At 33.0% G+C, this 18942-nt stretch overlaps 1 protein-coding gene and 3 long non-coding RNA genes across 5 annotated transcripts; 2 read left to right on the top strand and 2 right to left on the bottom strand.

Moving 5' to 3' along the window:
• Positions 1-264: 264 nt before the first annotated feature.
• LOC149502255 (uncharacterized) lies at positions 265-3877 on the top strand. The gene is made up of 3 exons (XR_016323715.1): positions 265-1703; positions 2160-2280; positions 2372-3877. It is a non-coding gene; the product is annotated as an uncharacterized LOC149502255 (long non-coding RNA).
• Positions 3878-4535: 658 nt separating this feature from the next.
• On the bottom strand, positions 4536-6827 carry LOC149502254 (uncharacterized). Its single transcript, XR_016323712.1, has 2 exons — positions 6134-6827; positions 4536-6042 (listed from the first exon to the last, which is right to left on the bottom strand). It is a non-coding gene; the product is annotated as an uncharacterized LOC149502254 (long non-coding RNA).
• Positions 6828-8166: 1339 nt separating this feature from the next.
• On the top strand, positions 8167-17716 carry Prp19 (pre-mRNA processing factor 19). The gene is made up of 8 exons (XM_089730696.1): positions 8167-8188; positions 12409-12510; positions 12754-12903; positions 13534-13667; positions 15000-15140; positions 15639-15815; positions 16439-16680; positions 16986-17716. The coding sequence occupies exons 2-8, from the start codon at positions 12492-12494 to the stop codon at positions 17614-17616; spliced, it is 1494 nt and encodes a 497-aa protein (XP_089586822.1). The 5' UTR covers positions 8167-8188; positions 12409-12491; the 3' UTR covers positions 17617-17716.
• On the bottom strand, positions 8505-12392 carry LOC149502253 (uncharacterized). 2 transcript variants are annotated; one of them, XR_016323714.1, is made up of 3 exons: positions 10928-12392; positions 10680-10751; positions 8505-10223 (listed from the first exon to the last, which is right to left on the bottom strand). It is a non-coding gene; the product is annotated as an uncharacterized LOC149502253 (long non-coding RNA). The 2 variants fall into 2 exon arrangements; XR_016323713.1 differs by having other exon boundaries at positions 10680-12392.
• Positions 17717-18942: the final 1226 nt, after the last annotated feature.

Genomic DNA, 18942 nt, shown 5'->3' with positions numbered 1-18942 from the left:
ATTGTGTTAGATTCTTCTAAATAGTAGTTGTATAAATTCTCAGTAAATATCCACTATTTCGCGGACAGCTTATTTCATTTTTTACGGTTTGTCTCATGTCATTTTATTTTATTTTATTTTATTTTATTCAACTTCGTTTTGGTCTATTTCATTTTTAAACAGTAGATATGGCTTCAGTCTTTTTTACCAAGTGGTGAATGAGCTTCATTCCCATTGCCTGTCTAACGGTCGAATCAAATAAAAAATATCTATGGCGGTCACAAAACCAGGGGGGTGCAACTCCCATACAAAGGAAAATAACATACAACTAGCGTCATCTTACTCCTGTGGCGACGTCATTTTTGTAACTTTTAGGCATTAATGATCTAATAAACTCACTAGATGGCAGATATGAGTTCTGACTCAATAAAAAATGTAGCGTACTTTGAAGCAGTGCTTCCACTTTTAGGGAATTCTCCCTTTTTTAGGGAAAAATAGCTGATATTTTGGATGATAAAGACAATTTAAAAAATACCAGGATTTAGGATATTTCGGGGTAAAAAGCAAAGCCTATACTAGTAACTGTTGTGAATTTTAAAATAAACGATAATTAAAGTAAAACAATGAACATTTTATTTTATGGAGAGAGAATGACATTAAGTCGAGTTGACAAGTAAAAGAATAAAACAGAGTTGTGTATAAAAACTATAAAGGTTTGATTCAACAGTAACCCTCTAGTAAAGTAAATCATAGATTAAGCCACTGCTTTTTCTTAGGGATTCCCCAGAATCCCAATAAGTATAATCCGCCAAATTTTTATTTACCTATTTTCGTTGATGTCACCAGAACTTACTTGTATTGTAATATACAGGTACTTCATGTACCATGAAAGATTATCATGGTAATTTCATTTACGAAAACCTTGTAATTGTCATTTCACTTTTGCTAGCAGTTCCTTCTTCAAAGACTGAGGTGGAAAGATTATTCAGTGTTCTCAAATTTAAAAACTGACAAAAGAAACAGGCTTTCTAATGAAACCCTGAACGGCTTGCTTCATAGAAAGTTCCCAACTTTGCCAGCAAACAATTGTTCAATTTTAGAACCGAACAGTGTTAGGTTGTGCAGCAAAAGAATATAAAAGCAATGCGTCGACTTCCTTGAAAATTCTAATCCTATAGATCTATGATCTTCTGGGGGCGTTTATATTATATATACCTACATTAAATAATATGCTGTGGTTTATTTTCTGTATTTTATTTACGCTTTCTATATAAAGGATTTATGAAAGTTGTCTAGGAAATTTTAGGGTAAATTCAAAAGAAACTAGGGTAAAATGTGTTAAAAAAAACGTAAGTGGAAACACTGCTTTGAAGTTTTCAAAATTCCAGGGCCGTAAAACAATCTCAAAAAAAAAAAAAAAGTTTTCAAAATGTCGTAACGATTTAATTTTTTAAATCGTTTTTTTTTGGTCTTGGTGTGAGTTATTTTACGTTGTAGTATTAATTTAGAGCAACTTTTAGCTTTATGAGAATATTAGACGATTAGACATTGAGAAACTCTGTTTTGAATTCTCTTTAGACATAACTTGGCTCCAATACTTTTTTCTTCGTTAGCGTTTCGTAAGCCTGTGTAACTATTTTCATTTCTTACAGAATGTTTATTATTAAAAATCAGCATGCCTCGAAGATCGAAAATGAAATGCTATTTCGGATGCCTTGATAACGGTGAGTTTACACTATTTTCCCGGTATATTATTTGCTAACAGAATTATTATTCATAATATAATTAAATGAATTAGCACCAACTAATGGTCCTTCCTATTTCTGCTGCCTAGCTATCATATATGTTAAGTTTTGATCAAAACAGTCGGTATTAAGTCTCGTACTATCACACACACACCTCAGATAATAAAATTGTCTCGAGTGGGTGGAAGTATTTATGTTTTGCAACTCAGCGTATTATATGCTTATTGTCAAGTGGGCCCGAACTAGTTTTTTGGAATGATCAATCAGTCATGCTTTCCTGTTTAAATAAAATACAGCACAATTGATCTCACATCCAAAGTTAGATGATGGCATTCACGTTTTGTTTCCTGGTGTTTGATAACTAAGTTACACCAAGTGGCCTGTGACCACGTTCATCCTTCTACCCAATATAAAATAATGTTTTTATTTTTGTAGACAAAGGTTTGATAATGACAAAATTTTATGGAAAAATTATAAGGAGCACTAAAATGTCTGAAACATGAAAAGATTGATGCACTATATTTGAACCAGAACGTGTTATGTAATATATTAATTTGTAAGTAAGATTACATTAACACAAAATTTTTCATGGTCGTATTTTTTCAATATTTGTTACATACTTAAGATACTTTGTTTCTCCATTTCAGAAGAGAAACTGATTCAGCAAGGAACGTGAACTCTCAAGGGATCTTAATTTTTTTAAATATGTTTATAATTGATAAATTAATAATTGAAATAGTTCATAAGAACTAAATTGATGCCAATTTTGTTTTAAAATAGGTTGTTTAGTTCTTATAGTTATAGTATTACGTTTGAATAGTTGTAATTAGTAAGTTAGTAATATATGAAAATACTGATATAAATTTTTGTAAATAACCTTTTGTAAATTCTACGAGAAGATGATTTTAATTAATGATCAAAAGTCAACGGTCTTTAAAAGCATTATTTGCAATTATTTAGATTAACTGTGGAATATATTTGCTAAGTTGTGTTTTCTGTATGAGCAGATATAAATGAAAATGCCCAAACATGATTATGTTTCTTACATTTTCATTATGTGAAATCAATATGCTTGTGACTGAGTATATTAATAATTTATTAAAACTTAAGTGATAGACAGCAACCCCTATGGCACTGCTGAAGTTTATAAGCACTGGTGACCACTTATCATGGGCCGGGTTGCGTGCTCGTCTGCTGTTGAGTGCAATAAAAATTTTCGAAACCCTTTCTATTATTTAGATGTAATATTAGTGTACATTTAATTTGGATTAAAAGATAAATTTACATTTTATGTTTGCATGTGTATGTTTATAATTCATTTGCATGTAACGAACACCAGTTTCTTTTGTAACAAAATGTAAACTAATGGTTTGTAATGAATGTAATTAACTTTAAGATGATTTTCTTTCAATCTGCTGTTTGTTTCATCTAGTATTACCAAAGCTAAAGCATCAGAAACGTCAGAATAGAAATAATTTAGATAGGGAATAAAAGTATAACTAATGTAATCATGTCTAAGATTACTATAAGCGTCATTAAGTACAAACTATCAATATTTAAGAGTACTTTAAATCATCATTACATTTTTTAAACATTTTTTGTTTTTCAAATCATGTAATAAAACGTTTGTGCAGAACAAAATGTCACATGTTATGAACATGATTGGGGGTTAATCGTTTCTTAAATTTCTAAATGTTTATAAGAATGCTAAGAATAATTTAGTATTCACTTTAGTGTGTGTATTATCTCTACAATGCTAGTATAAATGACAATTATTGTATGACGAAGCATAGGTAGTGTTTATAGATGTAATATTTTCATACAAGGTCATGATCTGTCACGATCAACTTTAAGCAAGAACTGCTATAGTTAAGAAACAAATTTATTAAATTTAATTCAAATTGTCTACTATGTTTGTAATGGAAAGCTGACATGTTTATATTTCGCACAAATGACTTAAGTGACATTGAATGATTTGATTATCTAGACTTAATTAACTTTTAGATAACTTTCGATTTAATGTTAATAAGTACGCTAGTAGGATTAATCTAGAGGAGTTATTGTTATTCGAAATTTTATACAATTGTACGTTCATACTATCTTTTAACAGTAAATTGTTTGTAATATAGGGAAATTAAATAGCTTACAGAGAATTACAGCTTTTTATTTAAAAAAACTGTTTTCTCTCTGTATGAAAAGGTCTTATCGATTAGAATGCTGAACACAATCAAACGTTCTTTAATATTTCATAAGTACTACCGGGAATTTCAGCGATTCTAAACGATAAGATTTTTTCATAAAGAGAGTTAATTATAAAAAATATTAAAATTACTAAAAAAGCCACCTGGTGGGGGGTAGGGAGACTAATAATCGACAGCAGCGACGCCTGCTGTCCTGGGCTCTAACTAAAGCAAAAATAAAAATGAGAGTTGCGCATCTATCTCAAATATATTAAGTGTATAATCATAGATTATACACTTAATCATAGATCATAGATTATACACTTAATATATTTGAGATAGATGCGCAACTCTCATTTTTATTTTTGCTTTAGTTAGAGCCCGGGACAGCAGGCGTCGCTGCTGTCGATTATTAGTCTCCCTAGCCCCCACCAGGTGGCTTTTTTAGTAATTTTAATATTTTTTATAATTAACTCTCTTTATGAAAAAATCTTATCGTTTAGAATCGCTGAAATTCCCGGTAGTACTTATGAAATATTAAAGAACGTTTGATTGTGTTCAGCATTCTAATCGATAAGACCTTTTCATACAGAGAGAAAACAGTTTTTTTAAATAAATAAAAAATCTGTAATTCTCTGTAAGCTATTTAATTTCCCTATATTACAAACAATTTACTGTTAAAAGATAGTATGAACGTACAATTGTATAAAATTTCGAATAACAATAACTCCTCTAGATTAATCCTACTAGAGTACTTAATAACATTAAATCGAAAGTTATCTAAAAGTTAAATAAGTCTAGATAATCAAATCATTCAATGTCACTTAAGTCATTTGTGCGAAATATAAACATGTCAGCTTTCCATTACAAACATAGTAGACAATTTGAATTAAATTTAATAAATTTGTTTCTTAACTATAGCAGTTCTTGCTTAAAGTTGATCGTGACAGATCATGACCTTGTATGAAAATATTACATCTATAAACACTACCTATGCTTCGTCATACAATAATTGTCATTTATACTAGCATTGTAGAGATAATACACACACTAAAGTGAATACTAAATTATTCTTAGCATTCTTATAAACATTTAGAAATTTAAGAAACGATTAACCCACAATCATGTTCATAACATGTGACATTTTGTTCTGCACAAACGTTTTATTACATGATTTGAAAAACAAAAAATGTTTAAAAAATGTAATGATGATTTAAAGTACTCTTAAATATTGATAGTTTGTACTTAATGACGCTTATAGTAATCTTAGACATGATTACATTAGTTATACTTTTATTCCCTATCTAAATTATTTCTATTCTGACGTTTCTGATGCTTTAGCTTTGGTAATACTAGATGAAACAAACAGCAGATTGAAAGAAAATCATCTTAAAGTTAATTACATTCATTACAAACCATTAGTTTACATTTTGTTACAAAAGAAACTGGTGTTCGTTACATGCAAATGAATTATAAACATACACATGCAAACATAAAATGTAAATTTATCTTTTAATCCAAATTAAATGTACACTAATATTACATCTAAATAATAGAAAGGGTTTCGAAAATTTTTATTGCACTCAACAGCAGACGAGCACGCAACCCGGCCCATGATAAGTGGTCACCAGTGCTTATAAACTTCAGCAGTGCCATAGGGGTTGCTGTCTATCACTTAAGTTTTAATAAATTATTAATATACTCAGTCACAAGCATATTGATTTCACATAATGAAAATGTAAGAAACATAATCATGTTTGGGCATTTTCATTTATATCTGCTCATACAGAAAAGACAACTTAGCAAACATATTCCACAGTTAATCTAAATAATTGCAAATAATGCTTTTAAAGACCGTTGACTTTTGATCATTAATTAAAATCATCTTCTCGTAGAATTTACAAAAGGTTATTTACAAAAATTTATATCAGTATTTTCATATATTACTAACTTACTAATTACAACTATTCAAACGTAATACTATAACTATAAGAACTAAACAACCTATTTTAAAACAAAATTGGCATCAATTTAGTTCTTATGAACTATTTCAATTATTAATTTATCAATTATAAACATATTTAAAAAAAATTAAGATCCCTTAAGAGTTCACATTCCTTGCTGAATCAGTTTCTCTTCTGAAACGGAGAAACAAAGTATCTTAAGTATGTAACAAATATTGAAAAAATACGACCATGAAAAATTTAGTGTTAATGTAATCTTACTTACAAATTAATATATTACATAACACGTTCTGGTTCAAATATAGTGCATCAATCTTTTCATGTTTCAGACATTTTAGTGCTCCTTATAATTTTTCCATAAAATTTTGTCATTATCAAACCTTTGTCTACAAAAATAAAAACATTATTTTATATTGGGTAGAAGGATGAACGTGGTCACAGGCCACTTGGTGTAACTTAGTTATCAAACACCAGGAAACAAAACGTGAATGCCATCATCTAACTTTGGATGTGAGATCAATTGTGCTGTATTTTATTTAAACAGGAAAGCATGACTGATTGATCATTCCAAAAAACTAGTTCGGGCCCACTTGACAATAAGCATATAATACGCTGAGTTGCAAAACATAAATACTTCCACCCACTCGAGACAATTTTATTATCTGAGGTGTGTGTGTGATAGTACGAGACTTAATACCGACTGTTTTGATCAAAACTTAACATATATGATAGCTAGGCAGCAGAAATAGGAAGGACCATTAGTTGGTGCTAATTCATTTAATTATATTATGAATAATAATTCTGTTAGCAAATAATATACCGGGAAAATAGTGTAAACTCACCGTTATCAAGGCATCCGAAATAGCATTTCATTTTCGATCTTCGAGGCATGCTGATTTTTAATAATAAACATTCTGTAAGAAATGAAAATAGTTACACAGGCTTACGAAACGCTAACGAAGAAAAAAGTATTGGAGCCAAGTTATGTCTAAAGAGAATTCAAAACAGAGTTTCTCAATGTCTAATCGTCTAATATTCTCATAAAGCTAAAAGTTGCTCTAAATTAATACTACAACGTAAAATAACTCACACCAAGACCAAAAAAAAACGATATAGAAAATTAAATCGTTACGACATTTTGAAAACTTTTTTTTTTTTTTGAGATTGTTTTACGGCCCTGGAATTTTGAAAACTTCAAAGCAGTGTTTCCACTTACGTTTTTTTTAACACATTTTACCCTAGTTTCTTTTGAATTTACCCTAAAATTTCCTAGACTACTTTCATAAATCCTTTATATAGAAAGCGTAAATAAAATACAGAAAATAAACCACAGCATATTATTTAATGTAGGTATATATAATATAAACGCCCCCAGAAGATCATAGATCTATAGGATTAGAATTTTCAAGGAAGTCGACGCATTGCTTTTATATTCTTTTGCTGCACAACCTAACACTGTTCGGTTCTAAAATTGAGCAATTGTTTGCTGGCAAAGTTGGGAACTTTCTATGAAGCAAGCCGTTCAGGGTTTCATTAGAAAGCCTGTTTCTTTTGTCAGTTTTTAAATTTGAGAACACTGAATAATCTTTCCACCTCAGTCTTTGAAGAAGGAACTGCTAGCAAAAGTGAAATGACAATTACAAGGTTTTCGTAAATGAAATTACCATGATAATCTTCCATGGTACATGAAGTACCTGTATATTACAATACAAGTAAGTTCTGGTGACATCAACGAAAATAGGTAAATAAAAATTTGGCGGATTATACTTATTGGGATTCTGGGGAATCCCTAAGAAAAAGCAGTGGCTTAATCTATGATTTACTTTACTAGAGGGTTACTGTTGAATCAAACCTTTATAGTTTTTATACACAACTCTGTTTTATTCTTTTACTTGTCAACTCGACTTAATGTCATTCTCTCTCCATAAAATAAAATGTTCGTTGTTTTACTTTAATTATCGTTTATTTTAAAATTCACAACAGTTACTAGTATAGGCTTTGCTTTTTACCCCGAAATATCCTAAATCCTGGTATTTTTTAAATTGTCTTTATCATCCAAAATATCAGCTATTTTTCCCTAAAAAAGGGAGAATTCCCTAAAAGTGGAAGCACTGCGTCAAAGTACGCTACATTTTTTATTGAGTCAGAACTCATATCTGCCATCTAGTGAGTTTATTAGATCATTAATGCTTAAAAGTTACAAAAATGACGTCGCCACAGGAGTAAGATGACGCTAGTTGTATGTTATTTTCCTTTGTATGGGAGTTGCACCCCCCTGTGTATAATCTATGCACAAAACTCAAAAAGCCTAGAGTCGAAACATAGATTATACACTTAATATATTTGAGATAGATGCGCAACTCTCATTTTTATTTTTGCTTTAGTTAGAGCCCGGGACAGCAGGCGTCGCTGCTGTCGATTATTAGTCTCCCTACCCCCCACCAGGTGGCTTTTTTAGTAATTTTAATATTTTTTATAATTAACTCTCTTTATGAAAAAATCTTATCGTTTAGAATCGCTGAAATTCCCGGTAGTACTTATGAAATATTAAAGAACGTTTGATTGTGTTCAGCATTCTAATCGATAAGACCTTTTCATACAGAGAGAAAACAGTTTTTTTAAATAAAAAGCTGTAATTCTCTGTAAGCTATTTAATTTCCCTATATTACAAACAATTTACTGTTAAAAGATAGTATGAACGTACAATTGTATAAAATTTCGAATAACAATAACTCCTCTAGATTAATCCTACTAGAGTACTTAATAACATTAAATCGAAAGTTATCTAAAAGTTAATTAAGTCTAGATAATCAAATCATTCAATGTCACTTAAGTCATTTGTGCGAAATATAAACATGTCAGCTTTCCATTACAAACATAGTAGACAATTTGAATTAAATTTAATAAATTTGTTTCTTAACTATAGCAGTTCTTGCTTAAAGTTGATCGTGACAGATCATGACCTTGTATGAAAATATTACATCTATAAACACTACCTATGCTTCGTCATACAATAATTGTCATTTATACTAGCATTGTAGACATAATACACACACTAAAGTGAATACTAAATTATTCTTAGCATTCTTATAAACATTTAGAAATTTAAGAAACGATTAACCCACAATCATGTTCATAACATGTGACATTTTGTTCTGCACAAACGTTTTATTACATGATTTGAAAAACAAAAAATGTTTAAAAAATGTAATGATGATTTAAAGTACTCTTAAATATTGATAGTTTGTACTTAATGACGCTTATAGTAATCTTAGACATGATTACATTAGTTATACTTTTATTCCCTATCTAAATTATTTCTATTCTGACGTTTCTGATGCTTTAGCTTTGGTAATACTAGATGAAACAAACAGCAGATTGAAAGAAAATCATCTTAAAGTTAATTACATTCATTACAAACCATTAGTTTACATTTTGTTACAAAAGAAACTGGTGTTCGTTACATGCAAATGAATTATAAACATACACATGCAAACATAAAATGTAAATTTATCTTTTAATCCAAATTAAATGTACACTAATATTACATCTAAATAATAGAAAGGGTTTCGAAAATTTTTATTGCACTCAACAGCAGACGAGCACGCAACCCGGCCCATGATAAGTGGTCACCAGTGCTTATAAACTTCAGCAGTGCCATAGGGGTTGCTGTCTATCACTTAAGTTTTAATAAATTATTAATATACTCAGTCACAAGCATATTGATTTCACATAATGAAAATGTAAGAAACATAATCATGTTTGGGCATTTTCATTTATATCTGCTCATACAGAAAACACAACTTAGCAAATATATTCCACAGTAAATCTAAATAATTGCAAATAATGCTTTTAAAGACCGTTGACTTTTGATCATTAATTAAAATCATCTTCTCGTAGAATTTACAAAAGGTTATTTACAAAAATTTATATCAGTATTTTCATATATTACTAACTTACTAATTACAACTATTCAAACGTAATACTATAACTATAAGAACTAAACAACCTATTTTAAAACAAAATTGGCATCAATTTAGTTCTTATGAACTATTTCAATTATTAATTTATCAATTATAAACATATTTAAAAAAAATTAAGATCCCTTGAGAGTTCACGTTCCTTGCTGAATCAGTTTCTCTTCTGAAACGGAGAAACAAAGTATCTTAAGTATGTAACAAATATTGAAAAAATACGACCATGAAAAATTTAGTGTTAATGTAATCTTACTTACAAATTAATATATTACATAACACGTTCTGGTTCAAATATAGTGCATCAATCTTTTCATGTTTCAGACATTTTAGTGCTCCTTATAATTTTTCCATAAAATTTTGTCATTATCAAACCTTTGTCTACAAAAATAAAAACATTATTTTATATTGGGTAGAAGGATGAACGTGGTCACAGGCCACTTGGTGTAACTTAGTTATCAAACACCAGGAAACAAAACGTGAATGCCATCATCTAACTTTGGATGTGAGATCAATTGTGCTGTATTTTATTTAAACAGGAAAGCATGACTGATTGATCATTCCAAAAAACTAGTTCGGGCCCACTTGACAATAAGCATATAATACGCTGAGTTGCAAAACATAAATACTTCCACCCACTCGAGACAATTTTATTATCTGAGGTGTGTGTGTGATAGTACGAGACTTAATACCGACTGTTTTGATCAAAACTTAACATATGTGATAGCTAGGCTGCAGAAATAGGAAGGACCATTAGTTGGTGCTAATTCATTTAATTATATTATGAATAATAATTATGTTAGCAAATAATATACCGGGAAAATAGTGTAAACTCACCGTTATCAAGGCATCCGAAATAGCATTTCATTTTCGATCTTCGAGGCATGCTGATTTTTAATAATAAACATTCTGTAAGAAATGAAAATAGTTACACAGGCTTACGAAACGCTAACGAAGAAAAAAGTATTGGAGCCAAGTTATGTCTAAAGAGAATTCAAAACAGAGTTTCTCAATGTCTAATCGTCTAATATTCTCATAAAGCTAAAAGTTGCTCTAAATTAATACTACAACGTAAAATAACTCACACCAAGACCAAAAAAAAACGATTTAAAAAATTAAATCGTTACCTACGACATTTTGAAAACTTTTTTTTTTTTTTTGAGATTGTTTTACGGCCCTGGAATTTTGAAAACTTCAAAGCAGTGTTTCCACTTACGTTTTTTTTAACACATTTTACCCTAGTTTCTTTTGAATTTACCCTAAAATTTCCTAGACAACTTTCATAAATCCTTTATATGAGTCGACTATTATCAAAGCCGGCAATCTGACTTTTGGACAATGATTGGTAAATCAGAAAAACGAATTATTGACTTTATATTCCATTGGCAGTCACAAAACTCTTCGGAACGACATCTTAGATAAATAACAGGTTAACTATTAACCTTTATTTAATGCAGGTTTTGAACCGTATTCTTTGAAGGAGACGATTATATTCAAATAAATCTGTATTGACATATCAATAAATTTTTTTTGTCCAAATGCACAGATTGCCACCTTTGATAATAGACGACTCATATAGAAAGCGTAAATAAAATACAGAAAATAAACCACAGCATATTATTTAATGTAGGTATATATAATATAAACGCCCCCAGAAGATCATAGATCTATAGGATTAGAATTTTCAAGGAAGTCGACGCATTGCTTTTATATTCTTTTGCTGCACAACCTAACACTGTTCGGTTCTAAAATTGAGCAATTGTTTGCTGGCAAAGTTGGGAACTTTCTATGAAGCAAGCCGTTCAGGGTTTCATTAGAAAGCCTGTTTCTTTTGTCAGTTTTTAAATTTGAGAACACTGAATAATCTTTCCACCTCAGTCTTTGAAGAAGGAACTGCTAGCAAAAGTGAAATGACAATTACAAGGTTTTCGTAAATGAAATTACCATGATAATCTTTCATGGTACATGAAGTACCTGTATATTACAATACAAGTAAGTTCTGGTGACATCAACGAAAATAGGTAAATAAAAATTTGGCGGATTATACTTATTGGGATTCTGGGGAATCCCTAAGAAAAAGCAGTGGCTTAATCTATGATTTACTTTACTAGAGGGTTACTGTTGAATCAAACCTTTATAGTTTTTATACACAACTCTGTTTTATTCTTTTACTTGTCAACTCGACTTAATGTCATTCTCTTTCCATAAAATAAAATGTTCATTGTTTTACTTTAATTATCGTTTATTTTAAAATTCACAACAGTTACTAGTATAGGCTTTGCTTTTTACCCCGAAATATCCTAAATCCTGGTATTTTTTAAATTGTCTTTATCATCCAAAATATCAGCTATTTTTCCCTAAAAAAGGGAGAATTCCCTAAAAGTGGAAGCACTGCTTCAAAGTACGCTACATTTTTTATTGAGTCAGAACTCATATCTGCCATCTAGTGAGTTTATTAGATCATTAATGCCTAAAAGTTACAAAAATGACGTCGCCACAGGAGTAAGATGACGCTAGTTGTATGTTATTTTCCTTTGTATGGGAGTTGCACCCCCCTGAGTCGAAAGTTGGAATGGTTTTGTTTGGTTCCATGTAATTTTACGGCTCCGTGCGGAATTTTCAAACCTTTAAAGTGATATCATAAGCAAAATGTCTCTCTATTGTGCGAGTAAGTTTCAAATTTAGTAAATTGTAAATTAAAGGAGCGAAACGTTTAAAGTGTGTTTATTTTGAACGGATGCGTACCTGCCGGGCTACTAAAGTTTTTCATCAATTTTAGACAAAAGTTTTGATATTTGTATTTTAGAAGTCATTATTCCATTTCATAAGGATTATTTCGCTATTTTTATGAATATTAACAGTTTTAATGAAAATTAACAGTTTATGTGAATAACCTAATTTATTAATTTAGTATCAAATGAAGTTCCCGAAGTACCAGTGGTATCACCTACGTCAGGAGCTGTGTTTGAAAGGAGAATCATTGAGAAGTACATAATAGAAAATGGCGTGGATCCTATTAACGGCAAAGAGTTGAGAGTCGAGGACCTTATTGAGATCAAAAGTGAGGAACCTTTCAATCATAAATGGCTTAAATTCCTCAAGAGGTTAAGAAGTAATTTTTAAAGCATATAATAAATTGAACAATATCTTATCAACTTCAATACATAAGATATTAATTTTGACGAGTGTGATAGACTCTGTAATAGTGAGACTGAAAACTCTTAAAGTACTTTAAATGTCTGATTAAGTAATGAATAATAATAAGTACAAGATTGTATTCATTTGTAGTCATCATAGCCCCAAGGCCACACTTTGTGTACTCATGTTCAGCAAAGTAGCTATTCCAGTGTTAAAGTTCTGCAAACTTATGTTCAAACTCTCTCCTTTTCCCAAAATAAATACAAATTGTAATATTAATTGGCATTTTGCCATTATGCATGGTACCAAGTTATTGTAAAAGGTATTGTAGAAGGTTTAATATAGGAACAGCTAAATTGCAATATCAAGTTATATACATCATGCAACAAATAGTCACACAAATTTTTTTTAAACAATATAATGTTATGAAGATTAGTATAATAATGCTATCTTATAATTCGTATGAGACAGCAAAACTTCAGCTTAACAAAGCCTAAAACTAGTCTCAATGAAAACTCAAGAGATAGTAATGAATAATTCATTTCTCAAATAGCACCACCTATAGTAAAGCCAAAACCTCCAAGTGCCACATCAATCCCTGCCACACTGAAAAGCATGCAAGATGAGTGGGACGCCCTGATGTTACATGCCTTCACACAGAGACAGCAGTTGCAGACTGCTAGACAAGTTAGTAATCAATATTTTTTAAATGACAAAGCTCGTGTGTGTTTCAAAGCTATAGAACAATAAATTATGTTTACCAGTTAAACTATTATGCTTATTGCTTACATACTAATATAATATTATGTATATGACAGATTGGCTGGTTCCATAGGGTTTTTAAAATGATGATGTCAGCGTTTCTGACACCATTCTCTTCATTGTTATCATTGCCTTCCATAGTGACAGTAATTAAGACACATTTTTCCAATGAATTCCATTTATTTAATTTCAAGTGTACAAGGATAACAGCAGAGAACTCTGCCTCATTCAACAGCTTGAGCTGGAATGTTTTGTGCGACAATATTCACTCCTATTTATACTAGAATAGTGCGAGTAGCTTAGTCATGAATTCTCTTGAATACTGTCTTAAACAGTTGTTGATATGTGTATCATTAAGAATATAGTCAACTTCAACTATTTTTAGTTGACTAAACAGTGACTTTGCGCCGACATATATATTATAGCGGATAGAGCACAAAAGCAGGAATTTAATCTGATTTAAAGACATGATAGTTGAAATGGCTATGATATTTAGATTTCAACTTCATGTTTTTCTTTGAGCTTAATTATTTCGTAACTATCATGATCAAAAGATGAACTGTGATCTTGTCTGTCCAATAAATATAGTAAAAAATACATCCCTATTCATGTGCAATTGCAAATCTTTAATATGTTTGGACATATCATTCGTAATGAAAGCTCATTGGAACGTTTAGTGGTTCAAGGAAGAGTAGACCGTCAACGCTTTCGCTACCGATCATCCACAAGGTGGACAGACTTGATTCATCTATGAAGTGTTCCCTTACTGAATGTACATGTACCGCCACAAATAGAGAGAGATGGAGAAATCTCTAAAAAGCCACAACCAAACATTAAGACATACATAACCACGACCACTCCGCCAGGAGTGTACGACTGACAAGAAGAATTCATTTTTACTTTATTGGTTTAGCTTTTATTATATGTTGATGTTGACTATTGATTGTGGTTGGAGGTCATCATTCTATCATTCATCACATGAACACACTCACTATTGATTCATGTCCATCATGTTCCTCACAGCATCGTAGAATTTTTAACATGGTTCTACATCTTTGAAGCAGTCAGCCCATCACGCTGCTGCTCAGCCACATGACAGTCATTATCACTCGACTGTAAATCTAAAGTTTTGTTACCACCATATAAAATAGACAAATTATTTCAGGACTATCATTGTTTATGCCATTGCTATTAGGTCAATAATAATTTAATACATATTAAAAGTGAATGCATATTAAATTCAACTAATATTTGTAGGAATTAAGTCATGCCTTGTACCAACACGACGCAGCGTGTCGTGTGATAGCCCGACTCACAAAGGAAGTGACAGCGGCGCGAGAGGCCCTCGCCACACTGAAGCCGCAAGCCGGTATTGCAGCACCCCAAGCACCACACCCCGTAAATATTGTTTATTCCATATATTTATTTTACACAAACATCTACTATTGTGTCTCACCACTAATAGTAGTGTAGCCATATAAGTTGATGTTTGAACGTTCCTAGTACAATAATTCCAACACAATTAATTTGATGACGATGTGTTTTGGCACATGAATAAAATGTCTTCTGTGCATATTTGTATCATCAATAGAACTGTTACTCTGATATAAAAACAATACTGGATGGAATTGAGCTGTTTCTGAACCTGTTAGAGCTATTAATTAGTGATGAAACAATTTCTATTGTAATTAATCTAGCAATTATTTGGGACCTAAGAAAGGAACAGATTGAAGACCAAACAGCTAGTAAAGTTGTCACAATATTATTTAAGAGAAAAATAAAATAAAATTTATCACTGATTGTTCAAACACGTCAGGACTAACTATATAGAGAAGTAGATACCCTAATGTGTCACTGATTTTAGATGCATCATTTTAAATTAATTGTTTTGTCCAGACGGAGGCGTCAGCAGGCAGTGCGGGAGCAACAGGCATGTCTGCGGACGTGGTGTCTCGTCTGCAGGAGCGCGCCACCGCACTCACGCAGGAACGGAAGCGCCGAGGTCGCACCCTGCCCGAGGGACTGCTGGCACCAGAGCAGATCAGAGCATTCCTCACTCTCGCATCGCATCCTGTATGTATCTAGCGCTGTGCAATAATAGCCTTTCAAAATAAGTAAACAATAGTTACCTGTAGAAATTATAACAGGGGGTCACAAATATAAGTGTGGGTGGTGGAATGGTAAAACACTCAGTGTACTCATATTGACTATGCTGAGGTGAAAGTTTCCTAACAGGTACCAGTTTTTCTAAGAAAACACTTAAGTGTCCTAACATATGTACAGGAATTAATTGGATTAAGGGATAACATTATCGTGGTGGTCGCACTTATTGTAAGCAGCACAAGTAGTAACAACGACCCAACTGACTTCACCATGAATTAATGGGTATCAATTCGAAGTGTGGGACACTCTTTATACTATACAACTAAGACTTAGACCTCATATGTTTGTGTGGGTTGGCACCATTCATGTTGTGATATCCCATGCTCCAGTAACCACTTACACCAGTTGGGCCGTGAAATCGCAAATAAAATGTACAGAATTTGTAAAATTATTGCATATTTACTACTATATTGTTAGCCAACAAACTTCTAGAAGGCACTTCAGTCATGCACTACAATTATCTAAAAGTAAGGCTAACATACTTTGATGATGGTTAGGTATTTTAATTTTTTTATCATCTATGTCATTTTCAGGGTCTTCATTCTGCCAGTGTTCCTGGTATCCTATCTTTGGACATCAATCCATCAGATCATAGTAAACTCTTGACTGGAGGAAACGATCGTAACGCAACAGTCTTTAATAAGGATACTGAACAAGTTGTGGCCATTCTCAAAGGTCACACCAAGAAAGTCACCAGGGTTATATACCATCCAGATGAGGATACGGTCATCACAGCCTCACCAGATCATACCATACGGGTTTGGAATGTGCCAACGTGAGTATGGAGATACCAAGAGAATGATATGGAGAAAATTTTGCTTATTTACCTAAACTCCGTAAATAAAAAAAAATCAAAGGTCATGTTCATTACATAAAGGAAATCTGTGTTTTTTTTTTATTATTTTTATTTACTACTGGGAATAGGCAATAATGGATTTTTTAATCTGTCTTGGGAATTAGCTTCATAATCAACCATTGTAAATCAACAGCTAGGTGCTTACATTAAAATATTTAAAATAATTTCATTCAACTAAAATCAAATAACTATTACGTTATTTATTTATCTTGAAATTGTTTCAGATCTCAAACAACGGCAATACTACGTTCTCACGACGGCCCAGTGACTGGTCTGTCCCTGCATCCAACTGGGGACTACGTACTCTCAACCTCTTCAGACCAACACTGGGCGTTCTCAGACATTCGCACCGGACAACTTCTGACAAAAGTCAGTGACTTTTCTGGAGTGAGTCTCACAACTGCACAATTCCATCCGGACGGTCTCATTTTTGGTACTGGAACGGAAAACTCACAAGTGAAGATTTGGGATCTAAAGGAGCAAAGCAATGTAGCCAATTTCCCTGGTCACGTAGGACCAGTTACTTCCATTTCCTTCTCGGAGAATGGGTACTATTTAGCCACAGCTGCTGAAGACTCATGCGTTAAATTATGGGATTTGAGAAAACTAAAGAACTTTAAGACCATTCAGTTGGAAGAAAACTATGCTATCAAAGAGTTGTGTTTCGACCAAAGCGGTACATATTTAGCCATAGCCGGTACTGATGTGAGGGTCTACTTGTGCAGACAGTGGCAGGAATTGAAGGTGTTCAATGATCACACTGCTTCGGCCACCGGTGTCAGGTTCGGTAAGAACGCACAGTACCTCGCTTCCACCAGCATGGACCGGACGCTCAAACTTTACGGGATAGAATAAGAACAGATATAAGTTTAGATGGATGGCTCGTTTTTTAATTGCTGTAAAATGTGCATTTCAAATTAAAATGTAATAACTGGAATTAAAATCTTCAGATATTGTTTCTGTTTCCTTACATTGGGGTTCAACGCATCCATCACTCATGCTCTTGCAAACGTCACATAAATTGTTCAATTATGTTTTCAATGAAAAATAATAATTGAACAATCAGTGTGTATTCAGCAACTACTCTACTCGTTCCTGAGCCCCTAATGTTAAGTGCTTTTATTGTGTTTATTGTTTCAACAGAACAAAGTACAAATTATACAAATACTGTTATGACTATTATACCGGTCACTCACATTCGCACGAATACGCAAACCCACAAGTGTAGGACGACATTTGCAAATGATTATGCAAAGTTTTCGCTGCATTCGTGCTTTTCCAAGCTGTGTCGGTTTTTAAAGGACATCAAAGCGCGCGAACCGCGATCCTTTGCGTAGTCTCCCACACATTCGTGTGACCATTTGTGCCCACGATTGCGCAGGTAACGGACGTTTCGCCATTTTCATAGTTCGTGACGTCTACTGTGTAGCGTACCTTCATCATGGATTGGAACAACACCAAGGTGATGGAGTTCATTGAACTCCTGCAAAATGAATCGACCATATGGGACCCTCAAAAGAAATCCTCAAAAGAAAATAAAATGAAAATCATAAACAGAAAAAGGGTTATATCGGCGATCCCCTACTCCACATTTAATGTGGATTTCAGCAATGTCAGGGGCCTACATAGCAACCTTGACGCCGTACACCACCATCTTGAGACGGCGCAGCCTGCCCTACTGTTTCTGACGGAGACGCAGATATCAACTCCGGATGACACCTCGTATCTTGAATACCCCGGCTACGTATTGGAGCACAACTTCCTGCGTAAAGCCGGGGTGTGTGTATTCGTTCGGGCTGATGTCTGTTGTCGCCGTCTACGAGGCCTCGAACAACGGGACCTGTCCCTCTTGTGGCTGCGCGTGGATCACGGGGGTTGTACCCGAATCTACGCCTGCCTGTACAGGTCCCACAGCAGTGATGCAGGTTCAGCTCTGATTGAGCATGTGCAAGAGGGGACTAACCGCGTGCTTGAGCAGTACCCATCTGCGGAGGTGGTGGTCCTTGGAGACTTCAGCGCTCACCACCAAGAGTGGTTGGGGTCCAGAACCACTGACCTCCCGGGTCGGACTGCCTACGATTTCGCCTTGGCCTACGGCTTCTCCCAGCTGGTGACACAGCCCACCCGTGTCCCAGATATCGAGGGGCACGAACCTTTTCTGTTGGACCTTCTGCTGACCAC

The sequence above is a fragment of the Bombyx mandarina genome, chromosome 10 (genome assembly GCF_030267445.1).
Source record: "Bombyx mandarina strain Sakado chromosome 10, ASM3026744v2".
Classification (NCBI taxonomy): domain Eukaryota; kingdom Metazoa; phylum Arthropoda; class Insecta; order Lepidoptera; family Bombycidae; genus Bombyx; species Bombyx mandarina.
The sequence above is the reverse complement of the archived record's forward strand: the minus strand, read 5'-3'. Positions and strand labels throughout refer to the sequence as shown.

What these genes read in the sequence shown, in the direction of transcription:
- Prp19 (XM_089730696.1), top strand. An exon ending in GGACCTTATTGAGATCAAAA is followed by an intron (nt 12,904 to 13,533) that starts GTGAGGAACCTT and finishes TTTCTCAAATAG; the next exon opens with CACCACCTATAGTAAAGCCA. An exon ending in TCACTCTCGCATCGCATCCT is followed by an intron (nt 15,816 to 16,438) that starts GTATGTATCTAG and finishes TGTCATTTTCAG; the next exon opens with GGTCTTCATTCTGCCAGTGT.